General features: G+C 43.2%; 1 protein-coding gene across 2 annotated transcripts in view; it reads right to left on the bottom strand.

Annotated features, from left to right (window-relative positions):
* The window catches only part of PXYLP1 (2-phosphoxylose phosphatase 1), a 113,080-nt gene that overhangs the window by 57,681 nt on the left and 36,289 nt on the right, over nt 1-19,110 (bottom strand). For both annotated transcript variants that reach the window (XM_084847092.1, XM_084847093.1), the window contains exon 2: nt 13,342-13,474. In XM_084847092.1, the coding sequence (XP_084703218.1) occupies nt 13,342-13,420 (79 nt within the window). In that variant the 5' untranslated portion in view covers nt 13,421-13,474. The remainder of the gene's footprint in view (nt 1-13,341; nt 13,475-19,110) is intronic.

Raw genomic sequence — 19,110 nt, 5'->3', positions numbered from 1 at the left:
TTCTGCTTTGTTATTCACCACAATACCCTATCAGGCCTGCAAGTCAGTGGGCCTGTTCGCACGTCACACTAACTCATGGTGGGTGATAAGCAATGCAGAGTAGGTTGTTTGCAAAACAACCTACTGTGCTCCCATCAGAAAATCAGGCAAACAAGCTATGTGGTGTGGTTTATTCCCCCCCTTCGCCCCTCCTCCTCCTGTAGTCCTCCCGCCTGGCCAGCCAGGTATCCCAACTTCCTTTGCAATGGAAACCATATCCCACCATCCCTCGCACCATCCCTTTCCTAGCCTTCGCCAGGTCCCCTATCTCCACCCATGTGCAACAAAATGGGGGTGGGGAGCTCCATCTCCTTGAAACTTTGCAGGATAGGCATGAAATTTAAAATATAGGTTCCCATTATACTGCTGGATAAATGTGCACCTTTGCTTTTTCATAGAAAAGAGAGGATTTAACCACAGGTGAAACAAACTGTTTCCTTCCCTTCCGGCTCCTACTCCCTCTTCCCCAGTCAGTCCGTCCGTCCGTCCTTCCTTCCTTCCTTCCTTCATTTATTAAATTTATTAATCGCCCATCTGGCTGGACACCCAGCCACTCTGGGTGATGTACAACAATAAAAACAGTTTACACAATAAAATTCAACATTAAAAACATCACATTTCTAAAATTACCCTTGTTCAGTCGTGTCCGACTCTTCGTGACCCCATGGACCATAGCACGCCAGGCCTTGCTGTCCTGCGCTCTCTCCCGGAGCGTGCTCAAGTTCGTATTCATTGCATCAGTGATGCTATCAAAATTACCCTAGCCCATCCCAAATGCCTGCCTGAACAACCATGTTTTTAATGCATGGCGGAAGCTCATTAAAGAGGGGGCATGGCGGAGTTCCCTAGGGAGGGAGTTCCACGGAGTGGGGGCCACCACAGAGAAGGCACTCTCCCTCGTCCTCACCAGCCTAGCTGTCCTGGCTGATGGAACAGGGAGAAGGCCATCCGAGGCTGATCTTGTTGAGCAGCCTATCTGGTGTTGCTGGAGGCGCTCCTTGAGATAGGCTGGGCTGGAGCCGTATAGGGTTTTAAAGGTCAAAACCAACACCTTGAATTTGGCCCAGAAAACAACTGGTAGCCAATGCAGCTCCTTCAGCACTAGAGTGATGTGATCTTGCCAGCAGCTGCCTTTAACCAGGCGAGCCGCCGCGTTCTGTACCAGCTGCAGCTTCCGAACTGTCTTCAAGGGTAACCCCACGTAGAGCGCATTAGTCTAAACGAGAGGAGACCAGGGCATGTACTACCGATGGGAGCAGATGGTTGGGAAGGTAGGGGCGCAGCCGCCGTATCAGATGGAGTTGGTACAGCGCTGTCCAGCTCACAGCTAACACCTGAGCCTTCATGACAGCTGGGAGTCTAAGATGACCCCCAAGCTGCGGACCTGGTCTTTCAAGGGTAACCATACCCCTTATTCCTTATTCCGCTGCCCCAATTTCCAAGCTTTTGCTGTCTCCCCCCTCACCAGCAACAGGCCAAATCTAAAAAGAATCTTTTTACTGGTATACAAAGCAGCTTAAGTGGCTTGCTTAATACGGTCTTAAATCTACCTGTGGGAGCATTCTACCAAAGGGGAGAGGGCTCTAACTCCTTAGAGAAATTTAATATATAGGTTCCCTTTATGGGAAGCCACCACATGCACTACTGGGTAGTTGCGCAACTTTGCTTTTTCATAGAAAAGTGAAGATTTAACCACAGGTGAAACCATTTGGGCACCACGCTAGGGGGCAGGGGAGTCAGAGACACAGCTGAATGTGGCAGGAAAACAAGTTTGCTCAGAGATCACGCAAGGGGAGCAGAGCAGCAGCAGCGTTTTCGGATGCTCTTGCCGAACGGTTCTGTAGGCAGTCGCCATAACTCAGTGGCACTCCTCCTTTATCTAGCTACTCAGGCTGTTAGCCTGAAAAATGCCATCCATTAACCAAGCAGCCTGTGCTCCTGCAGATTTGAACCCATCTATGGTCGTAGGTGTCAGTTTATACCCTCCTGCCTTCTGTGACAGGGTGGGCCTGCACTGGGATAACATTCTCTGACCTTCCTGGCCCACTTGCATGTTGTGTGAGTGGAGGAGGTGATTTTATTGTGACACTGGTACCTGATTGATGCCTTCTCTGTATGGCTAACATGGGGGTGCCTTTGGCATCCTTTCAGTGCTCATTTCTACAACTATTTTGTTTTTGATAGCTACTGGGAGTGCCTAAGATTGCAACTACATTACACATAGTGGTTGCTGGCATAATGAGACCACAATACTGACCTGCACAGTCATTATAATAAAAACAGAAGACTAGGAAGGAAACCTACAGCTAAACCATGAAAGGGAAAAAATAAAAAATAACTTTATTGTGCATAGGACCATCGCTGCTTTGTGGTAGATGAATAGATATCAAGAATAAATATAAAAGGTGACTATTACAGATATTGTACTATTTCCATCTTGCCTGTAGAAATCATAGAAAAAATAAGTATGTATCCGTGTGTGTGTGTAACTGCCAAGAGAGAGTGTGCGCCCACACATATCTTGGATTGGGGGGGGGGGGTTGCAAATCAAAGCTAGGAATAACTGGTGGTAAAACTACATACATGAAGCAGTGATGGACTAATCAAAGCTGAAATTATGAACCCTTATGAAACGTGAGAGTCCTTAAGATTTTTTAAAGATTTAATAAAAAAATTAAAACGTTCTAATAACAGAATTCTAAGAATGCCTGAAGTAACACAAACAAACAGAAGGATGTATTATGGAGGAGATAGGGAATACAATAATTCTCTTCAAATTGTTTCGGAGGGGCTTGCTGCCGTCTCCAAATACACTGCATTTAATTGTGGAAAAGTCTGCAGGAAAACAATCCTACATAGACTTACAAGAATGCACATGCACAGACAACAAAAGTGCATATGCCTTATTTGTCCTAGGAAGAGTAATACTGACGTAACATTCAAAACATGGTCTTGAATAATAGTTTTGAGGCAAACCATGGTTAGTATAGCACCATAGATTGTACAATTAAGGTATCACATGATCTATAGTAATGCAAACCAGGAAAAGATGAGGGAAGATGCAGGGAGCACACAGGCCCATGGCACATTTCTGTTCCTCCAAATCATGGTTTTGGTCATCACTAACATAATGTCTGAATTGAGTCAATGTTCATTTTCAGGGAGTTCAAATAAACCGTAACAGAAACAAAGTATCTTTAACCACCAACTGTGGTGTAGATGTTTTCTCAAACGTTTTTGTTTTTGCATTTATCTCCTTCATTATGAGTAATCTTTGAATACATTAAAATGGTTCCTGAAATAGCACTGAAATCTAGCATATGTGGTGTTTGTGGCAGGATACAGAGTCTGCATCTTTAATACATATCCTTACAAGTCCCTTTTCTGTCAAATACACAATTTTGGCCTAAACTGTTGCTTTATATCATCACAAAAGGCAACTACTGTTACACGAAGACAAATGTTTCATTAAAAAGTGCACAGCTTAAATAATTCCCCTCTCCCTACCTTCTCTTTTTCAGAAATTCCCATGTAAAACAGAAATGTTTCAATAGATGTTATGATACATTTCCAACCATCTAAAGATCTGTGAATATTCTGAGACAATCTGTTTCTAATTCTAGGCTTTGATACATCTAAGCCAGCAGGGAAGGAGGACAAAAGCTGAACACAGTCAAGCAGAAGGAACATAGATATTATTTAAGATAGACATCAAACATGAGACAGTTATGAAGAACTGAGGGAGGACAAAAAGTTAAAACATGAATGCAGGAAGAGAAAAGTAGGTAAAGCCTCAAAACACTGCTACAAGTCAAGATTTTGGTTGCTTGGCAACAGGCAGATTAGCATAGGAGCCAGGTGAGTAAATTAAAGTTCAACAAATATAAGAACATTCATTACCAAGGGGTGGGAGGAAAAGCATAGGGAGATTTTAAGAAAGAAGAAAACCTGAACCTTAGGGGAAATGTGGAACCTGTAACAAAATACTGCAGTGTGCAATGGTCCCTGTTCTTGATTCCAGCCACTTCATTCCATTCCCCCTCCCCACAGTTTTCCATTTTCCCACCAGTCTTTACTGGTCAATTTGGGGGACAGGTTCCCCCCACTTTTTTTCTAAAGAATTTTCTGGGGAGGGGTACTTCTGTATACTTCAGGGTTCTCCAGAATCTGCTGATAACTTCCTTTGTGCATAGGTACTGTCACTTTGGCTACCTAAGGGCTGGCGTGTGGAAAATTGAAACTGCTACCGTAAAATAATTTATGATTACTAATAGAAGTCACCATGCTGGGGTATTCATGTAGAAATAGTCTACCATAACAGACCAAGCAAACTGTGATGGATGCCACTGTGCTTTTAAGATGACTGTTTGAACCCATGCCTATTTTGTGCACCATGCTTGTATCTGCAAGGATGAAGGACTGTTTAAAAATATTTGTAATAAACAATAATTTATGACAGAACTGTACATTGCAGCTCCAACATGGAGTACCCAATTGTTTTCCTCCTAACAATATTGTGGAGCAGACATTTGCATGACAAAGTTGGCAGGCAGTAGTGAATTACTAGAAAACAAGCATTTGCTGAGGTTCTCCATTCTCACAGAAATAATTCATACAGCAAAAGCATGTTCGGCCATCAACAAAACCTACAGTTATTGCCTGCTGATGTGTACCACTGTTTTCTCCTCTTTCCACCCTTTCTCCCCAGCACTTTTGATATAACATGTGTATCTGAAGTATGGCTCTTCAATTATAAATGGTGATCTAAGGTGCATTCAGCTGAAAAATGTTTTGCTAGAATTTAATCAATACAATTTGCTTGTAGACCATCTCATGAGCTGAATTCCCAGACAGCTGCAGCTCAGAGGTCATCATTGAGTATGGTCTGTGAATGATTCATTTGGAATTGCTTTCATCTGTATATTTACTGGAATATTTACAAGAATCCAACCATGGACACAAATTGTTAGGTCAGAGCTATAATTTGTAGCATTTGCTACAGAGCAAGGAAGCAACACATCATTTAAATGACCTCTGCGTCAAGTCTCCCAATCTAATACTCTGTTACAGACCCTTTACTTTCCCATATCCCTGAACTTCTAGGGTGAAAACAAATACCTACCTGTCATCCTGGTGGGTACTTAACTAGTTAAACAACAGACAGTTCTGGCACGAGATTATGAAAAGAGAATTAAAAATAAATAGGTTCTGCAGCAACCTCAATCCCAAGTAAACATGAAATATAAATAAAAATGGAGACGAGCAGCATGAATGAAAACCCTCCAAAGTAGATTCCACCAGAATGAACCAAAATGGATGTGCAAAACTTCCACAGAAGCCAACAGCTGAGGGATGATGAGAAAGGCACTCCATACAGTATCAAGGCATATGCTAAATATAAAGCAACAGGCATTCTGCCAATGTAAACATCAAAGCAGTCAAAAAGCACCAGGGAAGGGAAAATCCTGGCACGCTGCAGCAAGGCTTGCCTACTTGCACAGGAAATGGGGAGAGGGGGTTGCCCATCACATGGGGAAAATAACTGAACTTCTCTCAATTTACTGATTATCTCATTATTTTGTCTTTTGTATTTTTAGGTTTGGATAATGAAGCAGGCAACATGAAATGCTGCTTTGGGTGAACAAATGTACTTCTAGTGCTCACTAAGAATTAAACATATGTGACTTTTTATTTATTTATTTTATTTATTATTAAATTTATTAATCGCCCATCTGGCTGGTCACCCAGCCACTCTGGGCGATGTACAACATACAAAAAAAACAGTTTAAAACAATAAAATTCTACAATAAAAACATTTTCTAAAATACCCTAACCCACCCCAAATTGTTGATTCATAATATATCCATAAATATACAGACGATGTGGATTATAATAAAGTAGCACTCCATCTCTCACAATAAGGAAGATCTTCAGAAATAATACATCATAGCATAGAAATATTATATATCATGCAATGGACTGGATCCAGAGTGGTGTGAGCAGAAGGCTATTTGCACAACAAAGCTTTCCTATTTCCTTCTCGTCCTCCTCCTCATTGTAGCCCCTAGAAGTTTGGGTAAGCATCAAAACAGTGTAGGATATATGTGGAGGCCTGCAGCTTGCTCTCTGGAGAGAGTATTCAGAAAGCACAGGGAGCTGCAGTAAGAAGAATGGGACAGGAAAATTACTTTGCCTTCTGCTCATGCAATTCTGGATCCAAATCAATGACTTAGGGTGCAATCCCATGCATGTTTAGACAGAGACAATACCTACAACTCCCAGCATAACTCTGTTCAGACAGACTTATTTCTGTCTAAACGTGCATAGGATTGTACCTTTAATCACGCTTAAGAGTAGACCCATTTAAACCATGACTAATGTAACTTATTTCAGTGGGTCTACTTTAAGCATGGCTATGTCTGGATCCACCCCAACACATTTTGCTGAATTTATTAGGAGCTTCATAACTCTCTTCTAAATACCAAGCACTGTGCTCTATTTAACAAAAGCACCCAACTCATCTTTGCAGCAGAGTGAACTATGCAGCCCACAAGCTGCAGAGTCAACACCGATTTTAGATTACAGGTGGGCAACTTGCAGAACTCGGACACATTTCAAAAGACCTCTACATGCAGTCAGTTCAGAACTCCAGCAAGATCCATTTGTCCCTTCCCTAGCAGGCTGCTGGTGGGGGGAGTGTGGGGGAGGAGAGAGAAATAAGAGGGTGGCAGAAAAAAAGAGAAAAGGGGTAACCCATGCACTTTGGGCTCTGGCCATGCCCACCACTGGAATTGGCCCTGTACAATGCAGCCATTCAGCCCCATTGCTTCAACCAAATTTCTGCTTTACTGATACAATAGTTTGCACACACAACTTCTTTTACATTCTTAGCTATTCAGGCAGTTTTTCAGAGAAATCATACCTTCCTTGGATAAAGATGTTAAGGAGAAATAGATTTGGGTGTCATCAGCATACTGATAACACCCGGCCCCAAATCTCCTAATGATCTCTCCCAGTGGTTTCATGTAAATATTAAACAATGAGAATAGGACTGAACCCCGAAGGATTCCACATAACAGCTCCTTTTTCAAGGAGCAACTATCACTGAGCAACACCATCTGAAACCATCCTGAGAGGAAGGAGCAGAACTACCGCAAAGCAGTACCCCCAACCCCCAACTCTATCAGGCAATCCAGAAGGATACCATGGTCAATGATATAGAATGTCACTGAGAAGACCAAAAGAACCAATAGGGATGCACTCTCCCTATTGATTCCCAAGTGAAGATCATCCACCAGGGTGACTGTCAGGGTTCCCCTTATGACCTGGATCCCCTGAGCAACTCCTTAAGTATCTTTTGCCTCCTTCAAAGTTCGACCTTCCTTCTTTAACCTTCCCCTTTCCAAAAACGTGGGGGTTAGGCTGTATGGGTGATGTGATTGACACTCAAGACACAGGGTTTAACCACAACAGTTTACTGGTAAATTAAAGCAAGCAAATCTCAACTAAAGATATTTACACAATACATCTGAGTGCCACAAGAGGCATTTAGAGAAAATAAAAGTTGGAAAATGCAAGTTCCTTTACCCTAGCTGTGCTTAGACTTCTCCAGGCTGCTTCTTCCTGCTCCATCTTCAGGCTCTGGTATCCCCAACTCTGCTCTTACTGGCTCTCACTGACTTTATAGAACCTCCCCCCTCAAAACCAAAAGTACTGCTTCAAACCTGAAGAAATGAAACTTAACTGGGGAAATGAAACTGAAACTTAACCAGGGAAATGAAACTACTCCTCTCAGGGTTAACCCTTCCGAACAAAACCCCCCCCAGGCCTCTAGGACCATTTTCCTTGCATCCGTAGGCCTCAAACCTTCATATCTTCCCCCCCGCTACTTTTAAAGTGGAACAATTTTTCTTAACCAAGGAGAATTGTGGAATGTCCAACTTAACAGAAGGCAACAGAACAGTCTTTACTTTCAGGAAAGAGCATCTGCAATAATATTCATCTTCCCTGGAATATGCTCAATATTCATCTGGAATTCCTGTAACATCCAGGACCATCTCTGGAGCTTTGAGTTGGTATTTTGCATAGTCAGGATCCATTGCAAGGCATGCTGATCAGTCCATAAAGTAAACTCCTGCCCAAAAATATAGGGTTTGAGCTTGTCCACAGCCCACACCACTGCCAAACGTTCTTTCTGGATGGTGGACAGGTTTCTTTCCCTTGGCAAGAGTTTCCTACTCAGGTAGGCTATTGGGTGTTTGATCTTGTCATGTTCCTGTAGCAATACAGCTACAATGCCGGCTTCTAAAACATCCGTGGCTACAATAACTGCCTTTCCAGAGTCAGGTGCCTTTAAAGCAGGTCTTGAAATTAAAGGTATACATTTATTTGTTAATCAGACAAAGGTCCAGCAATTTCACTGAAATGGGGTGCAAATTTTCTACAATACCCAGCAAGTCCCAAGAATGATCTAACCTTTTTTGTTTTGTTGTTAGGTATATCCAAGCTTTTAATAGCTTTATCTTTGTCCCATAAAGGTACTATATTGCCATTTCCCTCTTCTTTCTCCACTTTTTCGTCAGGTAACCTATGTACCTGTAAAACCACACCACCTCTTGAATAATATGGCATTATCATATTTGCATGCACCACTTTTGGCTTTTTTGCAGACTTTTCCTTAACCACATATGTCAAGGGGGTTTCTCCACAGCAACAAAGGCAGATGAAAGGAGAAGCCAATCATGGCTTACCCGGATTTTTCAGGGAGCCAGCTTTGCTCTGTGCAGGGCTCCACGAGCACGTGCATCACACCAGTAAAAGTCACTTCACAGAACATACTTCCAGGTAGGGGAGGTTGGAGCGAATGTCATCTGATGGGCAGTGGCTGCTCAACCAGTAAGAGAGGCTTCCCCCCTTCCAGGCTCTCCCACACTTTCATCTTCCATAAAATCCCAGGTTTCCTCCTGTGTCATTACATAAATCACTCTCCTTCTCCATCTCTCCCTCAGTCTCCCCACCCCACCCAGCATTATTTTCTCTGTTAAAGAACAATCACTAAAGGAACACAATGTTCTCTCTGCCCTGATCAGCCGATGATGTGATTAATCGAAGCTTCAAAGCCTAAATGCGTTCAGTTCATGGGAATCTAGTAACTTTGGGAGTGCGCATTTTGGGGACAAGCTTCATTGACCACAATGGGAGTTACTTCTGAGTAGACACACATATGTTTGTGCTGGGAAAAACAGAGGGGAAACGAAGGGATGGGAACCCAGCCCCCTTTCTAACCCGATGCTGTGCAGGATCTGGTGATCGAAGGTGGAAGTAGTTACTTCCTAATGGCAATAAACCAAACAACACAGAATTGCAGCTTCAGGAAAGCACTTTACAGCCTTTAGGGAATTAATGCTTTAAAACCTGCTATTTCAATTGAGGGGGAAGGAATTTGCGATTAACCTTTGTTTAGTCTTGTTTTTTTCCCAAATGTCCTGTGCATGGCACATCATGGGCTAGCTTTAGTAACTTTAGCCATAATTTTTCAGGTACCACCAGTTGCTTTAAGAGCTCCCAGTTTAGCTCTTGGTTTTTCAGTTGTTCCTTTGGGGCTTTCAGTTGCTCAACCTGCAGCCAGATCCGCTCTCACTCCAACTTGTTTTCCTCCTCCTTCTGCTTGGCCAACATCTACACTTCCCCTTCTTTGAGCTCCCATTCTTTTTCTCAAGGCTCAGCAGGATTCATGGGCCACCCTACACCAGTTGCTGCATGTGTGACCAGCATTACTTTAAGCTCCTCCACCGTTTTTTCTTCCCATTGCAAATTGTCCTTTTGCACTGCTCAATCAGGACAGTTTTGTTCATAGACAGATAATGGCTCACCTTGTTAGCCTATCTGTTCCCTAGAGACTCAACTCCATATCTCGCTCTGAAGTCAATTTGAAATGGATGGCAATTATTTAAACAGTGTTATACAGTCCATAGCAGCATAAAGTGCAATGGATGGAAAGTTGGAATAACCAAAAGAAAGTTATCCTATATTTGTGAAATTATTATAGAGTGTACCAGTAACAGGTAGGCATAATTCAAGGGTGTACATCATCTCCTGTACAGGCATTTGTATTTCCTGTCACACAAATGTGTGGCTAAATTTGTGCCTCCCATGCAGAGACAAGTGTCAGAGGAAAACGTTGCTTTTTCCCAATGTAGCCAAATGCTACATAGTAAGCAAGAAGTGTCACCCCTATGATCATGAGCAAAACTTTCTCCATGGACTGAAGTTACAGCAACTGACTTCAGAGTTAATGGACTTCGCTTAGGAAGGCCAACTTTTTCTAAGCCAGCCTTCCCCAACCTGGTGTCTTCCAGCTGTTTTGGACTTCAACTCCCATCAGCCCCAGCCAACATGACCAAGAATGCTGGAAGTTGTTGTCCAAAACATCTGGAGGGCACCAGGTTGGGGAAGGCTGGTATATGCTTTTACAGCCACGCCCCTTATAAACCCCCTCTCCAAACACACCACACAGCCCATATGAACAGGGATGAATATAGGCCCAAATTAAGACATGGCCACATTAACAGGACCCAGCATACAGCTTATTCCCCACCCCTGTTCAAATGGTCAAACTACTATTACAGACAGTGTAATGTCTTCTGTTTGACCTTCCCTGTAAAACAGGAAACAGATTTAAATACAACAGCTCAAAAAAGATATATTAAGGCCAGCTTTATTTTTCCACATTTGCAGCATTTATCAACTCAGGTATGATGAATTCATAATTTATTCACCCTATTTTATGGCTCAGACAATTTCAGTTTAACAGTTTGTCCCTTGTCAGTAAGAATAAAGCTGGCTTCCAGTCCTTTCCTTAAAAACATTAGACCTCACAAATATAGGAAGTAACTATTTTTGAATTGATAGAACGGAAACTACTGTGAGAGCTTTTATGTATTATGAACTTATGTAAATGTTTGTTACTGTAAAATTATTCTGTCTGAGTTAAAACCAAAATAATGATGTTTAGAATGATTTATCCAATTGATTTTAATGGAACTTTTTCGGTAAATGCAAGCATGCAAAGGTTATATGATTATAGATGGTACAGATAGTGCAGTTTCTGCAAGGAGTAACCACTGTTCGAGTTTCAGATACTACAGTACCCAACTGCCAAATCACAGTTTGGCAGATCGGGAATGCCCGATGGACTCCTTCTTATCCATTCTTCCTTTGCCAACTACAAACCATGAATTCTATTTGAGGTTTGTAGATGTTTAACAAGCCATGGTTGTCTGCAGGGATCAGGCACAACAAACCAGATTTCAACAAACTACACCATGGCTTAGTGTTATGTGTGAACCAAGCCATTCTCTCTGAATATGCAAGGGCAGTTCACAGGTTATATAGAAGAAGGATTTTGTAGCCTGTAATCTAAAGAACAGAGAAAGTAGAATTTTTAAGACCAATGCAATTTTGTTAAGAGACAAACCTGGCAGACCAGGCCAACAACATTCAGTACAATTCCAACTAGCTATGGGAAAACCTTCTTGAGATCAGTTGTTCCAAAGACACATATGCACATATCTAGTCAACTAAGGCCAGCTCAGGACCAACTCACTCTTGTTGGAAACCGTACACTCTAAGGATTTATAGTGTGCCAACCCTGGAAAATGAGGCTATGTTGCGAGTATAAACAGCAAATTCCACATCTAGGTTCCAATATAAATACGCACTTACACATTTTTTCCTTTGTCTCCAGCATATTATGAAACTCTGGTATTTGAGAATCATCCTGACATTTCATGCTTTACTAAGGATATTAAATAAAATCCTACATGTCTTCTAAAATGTAAATAGTTCTATTTAATGCATTTCTATTTATAGAAAACATTTTAATATAATGTTCAAGAGGATTTACTACAACATCATACACAGTAAAACAGGGAAGCAATGTGGTGCCCGCGGGCACTGGTGCACCCCCAGACACTTTTCTTGGTGCCTGCCAAGGTGTCTTACCCATCCAACTTAAATAAAAAGGTGCCCTACCCCTCCAACTTTACTACTAGCTTTACTGCCAACTTTACTGCTTCAAAATGAAGTGAGAGCTTCCATTTGCTCCTATCTTCATTTCCCATTAATGCCTCTGGGCCACCTGTGGGGCTCAGAGGCATTCTTAGGAAATGAAAATGCCAGGTGGCTGTAGGCCAAAGCTGTCTTCTGCAAGCACACCTAGCCACCAAGAAGAAGATGGGAGGAGTGAGGAAAGGGACTCATGTTGTCACTTTTATTTGGTAAGCTGGTGGGTGGGGAGAGAAAATAGCAGGGGAATAGGGAGGGCAGTTGTAAGCCAGTCAGAGAAGCCAGCAGAAAGCCAGCAGGGGTTGAGAAAGCCAGCTGGGAGCAACCTGGTGATTTGGGGAGTTTATGTGAGATTATGTTTGTATGTCTTAATGGGTAGGAACTGCATGAATGTGATAAAAGGGTTTAAGGAAATTTTGGAGGGATCCTAAAGAATATAGTGAGTATGAATGGATGCACAGGGTATGTGCCTGCAAGAATGGATGGAGGATGGATGGATGGGGGAGAGAGGGGGAGGAAGGGAGAAAGAGAGAGAGAGAATGAACGCAGGTGGTGACTCAGAGTGAGATAGAAAAAGAGATATGGGGGAGAAAAAGTTTGACTTGTGTGAAATTGTTTTCTGTTGGTGCTGAAAACTGTATACTCAAAGGAGTTGTTTAGTGTCCTCTGTTTAGTAATCCTCTGATCTGTACTCAGTCTTTTTGATAGGTTATTTGTCCTTTGTGACTAGCCATCTGCCATGGCAACCATTTTGGGGTGGTGCCCAGGACAGTTTCTCAAATTGCCAAATGCGCCCACACGCCCAAAAAGATGGTAGATCATTGAGTTGGGGAGTGGCAGGAGACATCATTTTGCATAGAAACCACACTCCCAATTTCACACTGACTGCCAAATATCCAAACAGATCACCTTTACCCTCCATTACCATAATCAGCACTCGTTTAGTTGGAGTGTGTGCAGAATTCACAGACAGAACAGATTCTGAAAGTGGAAAGAAGGAGCACTGATTTCCCATATTACTTACACACACACACACACACACACACACACACGATATCAATTTCCTTTGGTCTAGTTCCCTGTATTTGACCCATGAAGAAAAGTTGGGTCCAAAAAGACAGTAGGCCAAATTAACCCAAATTAACAGAAGCCACGTAGCAGTTGCAAGACACTCAATGTAAAGAGTGTGGGCTTTACAATTCTGACCTATATTGTAAACAGATGAGTTATACTTACAGAATTGTAGGCTAAGGCTCAGAAAGGCTAATAAGGCTGCCAAGGCCAACAAGAACAGAAAACGATTTCGGAAAAACATTATTATTCTTCCTGCTACTTCTTCATGGTTTCACCTCCATAGTCAAGATACTTCCTGTCAACACAAATGTAAAACATTCATTAGCGATAACCCTCAATAAACTACTCGCTCTGAGAAATAGCAAAACCCTGAGGTAAGAACAACACGGTTTCAAAGAAAGTTATAAAACTAGCATATTCTCCCCTCCCCACCACCACCACCCGTATGATTTTTTTATTGTGTTGCTGAATGTCTGTTTTTGCTCTTTGTTTTGCAATAGATCTTTAAAAATGGTTTTTAACCTAATGTTTGTAAGCTGCTTTGGGGCTCTTTGGGACTGGAAGTTGGGGTATAAATATTTTAATACATAACATTCTGCAACAATCAATAGATTCATTTTAGATTTGGTTTTGGTTTTTAAATCACAGTAATTATATGTAATTGAGACTAACATCCTAAAATCCCAGAAAGTCATGCAATGAACACAAATATTTCTAAATCTTTCTTTGTATAATGTAGTTTAGAATGCACTATTATAGTATAATTCTTGTTTAAATCTTTTTATATATGCTAAGAGTTTCTCAGAACAAAAATTAGCAATTTTAGATTCTGTTGTATAATTTTTCAGTAGGAACGTTGATGACTTGCAAAAGTCGCCTTAAGTAGAAGCCATGCAGAAAGGCACAATTATGTGGCTGAAGAACTTATACAAACAAGAAGGAAAGCAGAAATGTCATTCAAGTTCCCCCCTCCCTTTAAGTCTTTAAATCTGAAGGAAAACAACTGGCCAATAAAAATAAACAGAAAAATGCCACCCCACACACCTTCTGCCCTGCTAGCATAAGCCTGGCAGGGCCCTCCACTTCAGATACTCTCTTTCCCACCCCCATAGGACTGCCTTGTAATGCAGTTAAATTAAGCGGATGGTAGAACAGAAGACTAGAACAGAAGAAGGGGTTGGACTCGATGGCCTTGTAGGCCCCTTCCAACCCTACTATTCTATGACAAGGCATAGAAATTTCAACTAGATAAGACAGATTATGGAAGAAGAATTGAAATAAATAGGACCAAAAGACCAAGCCACCAACAAAACATTAGGTAAAAATACTATGGCAGATAAATCCAAAATGCCAGAAAAGAACTGAATTAAAATAAATCAGAAAGTAAAGCGGACTTTACTTTGTTAAAAGAAGGTTAGTCTGAACTTTTATTTTTCATATAATTGCTTAAGATGGCTTTAAAATACTAGAGCAAGGCTGAAATTGCATTTTGAATAAAATTGTGGCATATAATAAATAAAAGTAATTATACTACACATGATTGATATGGGATTGTTCCCAATGTACAACTGTACTCAATAGAAGCTGCCCATACAATTTGTTTTCAAATGTCACTTGATACTGGCTTTCATGGGATCAGATACGTATAGTACATTAATGTGAAATAACTGCTGAATAATATTGTAATGAACGTTACATTAATAAACAAGAAAGTCCAAAATGACACAGTGACTACCATACTGGCTCTGTCAGACTTATCCTGAAAAAAATGTACATGCAACAGCACAGGAAAAAAAGATAATCAAGATGTAGGACCATTGCAGATGTAGTACTTATCCCTTAACCATGTTTAAGGACCAACTGCAATGTCACAGGATCAAGCCACAGCCTGCAGGAGAAGCCGCCACCACCGGGGAAGAGGCGTGCCTGCTGCTGCTGGGCCTGCTGTGGCTGCTGCCGCCACCAACACCAGGCCTTCCCTGCGGACTTCTCCCCAGCAGACCGTCAGTCCCTTCAAGACCAGGCCCACAGGTACTGAGCCAGCTGTGCTGCTTCCACCTGCCCCTTCCTGGAGGGGCTACATAAGCTGGCTGGCTGAGGTGGCCTGGGACAGCCAGGGCCTGCAGGAGAAGCTGCCACCACTGGGGAAGAGGTGTGCCTGCTGTGCCACCACCACTATCCCTACTGTGGACTCCTGCCTGGCAGTATTTTTAAAGGGGATTTTTTAATTAATTTTTTTAAAAAAAATTCTGGAGGATGCTGCTGTGCTTTAGGGGTAGGTAGCCTGCCTGATAGGCAGGAGCCAGGGGGCATGCATCCACCTGATGGAGGCAGTGGGGGAAGCGTTGGAGGCCAAAACATACCGAGGCTGGGCAGCAGGCGCTGGCGGAGCACGAAGGGCAGGCCATGCCAGGTAAGGGGAACAAGGGGGAGATGGGTAATATCTGCCCCTGTTCTGGGCCTGTCCAGAGCCAAAGGATGGCTGGGGGAGGCGTGACTCCATCTTCTGGCCTTCATTTGCTGCTCTGCAATGGCAGGTCTGTTACCCAGAAAATATCCCTCATCCATGACATGATCCTGGATGAGGGTGCAGACCTGGCATGTATTATGGAGACCTGGCTGGCTGAGGCCACTGCTCCAACTCTGGCGGCCATGTGTCCAGTTCGATTTTCGTATGCACAGCAGCCGAGGGCTGGGGATCAGGGAGGGGGAGTAGCTGTTATCTACCGAGAGTCCTTGGTCTTCACCAGACCCCCTCTCTGAGAGACCAAGGCTGCCGAGTGGATGTACTAGAAGTTGGGCCCGAAGGACAGTCTGGGGATTCTGCTCGTGTACCGTCCACCCCGCTGCACAACTGACTCCCTGGCCGAGGTGCTTGAGGTGGTCTCTGATGTGAGTGTACAGTCCCCTAACTTATTGGTGTCGGGGGACTTCAACGTACATTCAGAGGCCATCCTCACAGGAGCACCTCGGGACTTCATAGAGACCATGGCTTCCTGGGAGCTGCACCATATTCTAACTGGGCCCACTCATGTAGCCGGTCATGCGCTACACCTTGTGTTTGTTTCTGGAGAAGCGGGGAGCGTTCTGGAAGTTGGGGGTATATAATACACCACCCCCTTGTCATGGTCAGATCACTATCTGGTGATGTTAGACTTCTCGGTTCCACAACCCCTCTGCAGGGGTGGAGGACCCATTAAAATGGTCCGCTCCAGGCGTCTTATGGATCTGAATGGATTCCTGAACATGCTTGGGGATTCTCTGGAGCTGAAGCTGAACCCTGACAAGATTGAGGTACTTTTGGTGGGAGACAAGAGGAGGCTGGGGGATGTTGACCTGGTGTTGAGTGGAGTACGGCTACCCTTGAAAGACCAGGTGCGCAGCCTGGGAGTCATTTTGGACTCCCAGCTGTCCATGGAGGCTCAGGTGTCAGCTGTGAGCCAGACAGTGCTGTACCAACTCCATCTGATACGGCGGCTGACCCCTTCCATCCCAACCATCTGCTCCCATCGGTAGTACATGCCCTGGTCTCCTCTCGTCTAGACTACTGTAATGTGCTCTACATGGGGTTACCCTTGAAGACAGTTCGGAAGCTGCAGCTGGTACAGAATCCGGCAGCTCGCCTGATTAAAGGAAGCCGCCGGCAAGGTCACATCACTCCAGTGCTGAAGGAGTTGCACTGGTTACCAGTTGTTTTCCGGGCCAAATTCAAGGTGTTGGTTTTGATCTTTCAAACCCAATATGGTTCTTAAGGAGCGCCTCCAGCAACACCAGACAGGCTGCTTAACAAGATCAGCCTCGGATGGCGTTCTCTCTGTCCCATCAGCCAGGACAACTAGACTGGTGGGGACAAGGGAGAGGGCCTTTTCTGTGGTGGCCCCCACTTTGTGGAACTCCCTCCCTAGGGAACTCCGCCATGCCCCCTCTTTAATGAGCTTCCGCCATGCATTAAAAACATGGTTGTCCAGGCAGGCATTTGGGGTGGGGTGGGGTATTTAGAAAATGTTTTTACTGTAGAACATTATTGTTTTAAACTGTTTTATTATATACTTTGTACATTGCCCAGAATGGCTGGGTGACCAGCCAGATGGGTGATTAATAAATTTAATTAATAAATAAATAAATATAGCATGCTCTCTCCCAGTGACCTTAAGCGTAATTAATGGTCATGTTGGTCTTGGATATTTACCATGATTAAAATTAACCACAGATGATTCCTAACCAGGATTTGAAGCTATTCACAGAGCATAAGGGTAAATCCTGGTTAGCATTAACCATGGTAAATTTCTTCAACCCTATGATAAGGCTGAATGATGGAATAGCTTGGCCACGGTAGTACAAGAGCTAGTGACCTCAAGGCTGGATTACTGCAATGTGATCTACGTGGGGCTGCCCTCAAGGCTGCTCCAGAAGCTGGAGCTAGTGAAGAAAACAGGAGCTCAGCTGTTACTGGGAGCTGCCCCTTTTCAGCATGTAACTCCTTTGCTGAGGGAATTGCACTGGCTGCCTATTCACTCCAGGCCAGGTTTAAGGTTTTGGTACTAGTGTAACAAAGCCCAAAACAACTTGGGGCCAGGATACCTGAGAACGCACCTTCTCCCTTACCAACCTGTTACTGAGGTCATGCTCCTGGTGGTTCCACATGGACCCATGGCCCTAGTGCAGTCCACCCAAAGAAGAGCCTTCAGTATGGTAGCCCCCTTCCTATAGAACTCTCTGCTTCTGGAGATCAGGCAGGCACCAACACTGTGTTGTTTTTGGCACTTCCTGAAAATAGCTGTTTTCCAGGAAGCCTTCCTTGGTTGACCAGCCACAGTTTTGTTGGCACTCTGTTTTTAAAATAATTTTAATTCAATCTAAAATAATTTAGAATAATTTTAATTTTTTTCTTTTTATCATTTTATCTCTCATCGTTCACCGCTCTACAATCTGTTTAGATGTTATAAGTAAATAAATAAATAAATAAATTGTGAAAGAGAGAGATGAGAATGGGGAAGAAGCGCACAATATCTTATCCCACTGTCAATTATTTAACCATAGTTTAGGTATTTGTAGCACTACACCTGCATTAGTCTGAAAAGGAGAGTATCCAAAGCATATGAAACTTCAGCAGCAGGAAGGCAACTGCTATTTGATGCTTATTGATCTTTATTCATTCACATCAGACTTCCCCAAGCTGTGCTGTCCAGATGTGTTGGACTACATGTCCCACCATCCTTAAACAGGCTGTCTAGTTGAAGCTGACCTGAGTGAAAGGCAGCCAGTTCCATCTGCTTTGAAGCTGGTACCACAGTGCGTGGTACTGACATCAGTACTGAATTGATCATCGATATCAAGGTAAATGGTGGTGGTCACACTGGGACCAAGATTGGTATCAGAGGTTTCGATACCAAAGATACAAGGGGCACAGCTGAGGCAAGTAGAGGCATGGGTAGAGATGCTGCTGGAACTGTAGACAGAGCAGCTGCTGACTGAAGGGGCACAACTGGGACTGTGAGCATTGATACCAAGACTAATGCTGAGTTCAGTACTTTCACAGCCAAAATAGACTGCGCGACAATTGGCTCTGGACTGGGAGGTCTCGAAATCATAGAATTGGGCCTTTATCAGCTATGATAAATGGTCAAAGGAGAAGGCGACCTGCTTGGCTGGGGATATTAATAACAATTTACTTGTTATCCCATGATTAGTCCTGAGCCAAGCATTGAGAAGGAGAGTGATCCCATCTATGTGGTGAGTGACAATCTCACAAATAGGAATGGGAGCGGTATCAACAGCTATGGCAATTTTTTTACCCACCTATGATAAATGCGATGGTATCTCAATGCTAAAGAAAAACAGGACTCTGGCAAAATATATCAATACTGAAGGGAGTGTCCCTTCTGGTATGGAAAGGCAGGTGAGGATCGATTTTAAGGAGAGAGATGCAGC

The sequence above is a fragment of the Heloderma suspectum genome, chromosome 3, assembly GCF_057233095.1.
Source record: "Heloderma suspectum isolate Gila_16-S chromosome 3, 16-S_ref, whole genome shotgun sequence".
Classification (NCBI taxonomy): domain Eukaryota; kingdom Metazoa; phylum Chordata; class Lepidosauria; order Squamata; family Helodermatidae; genus Heloderma; species Heloderma suspectum.
This window is presented reverse-complemented; position numbering and strand designations above follow the sequence as displayed.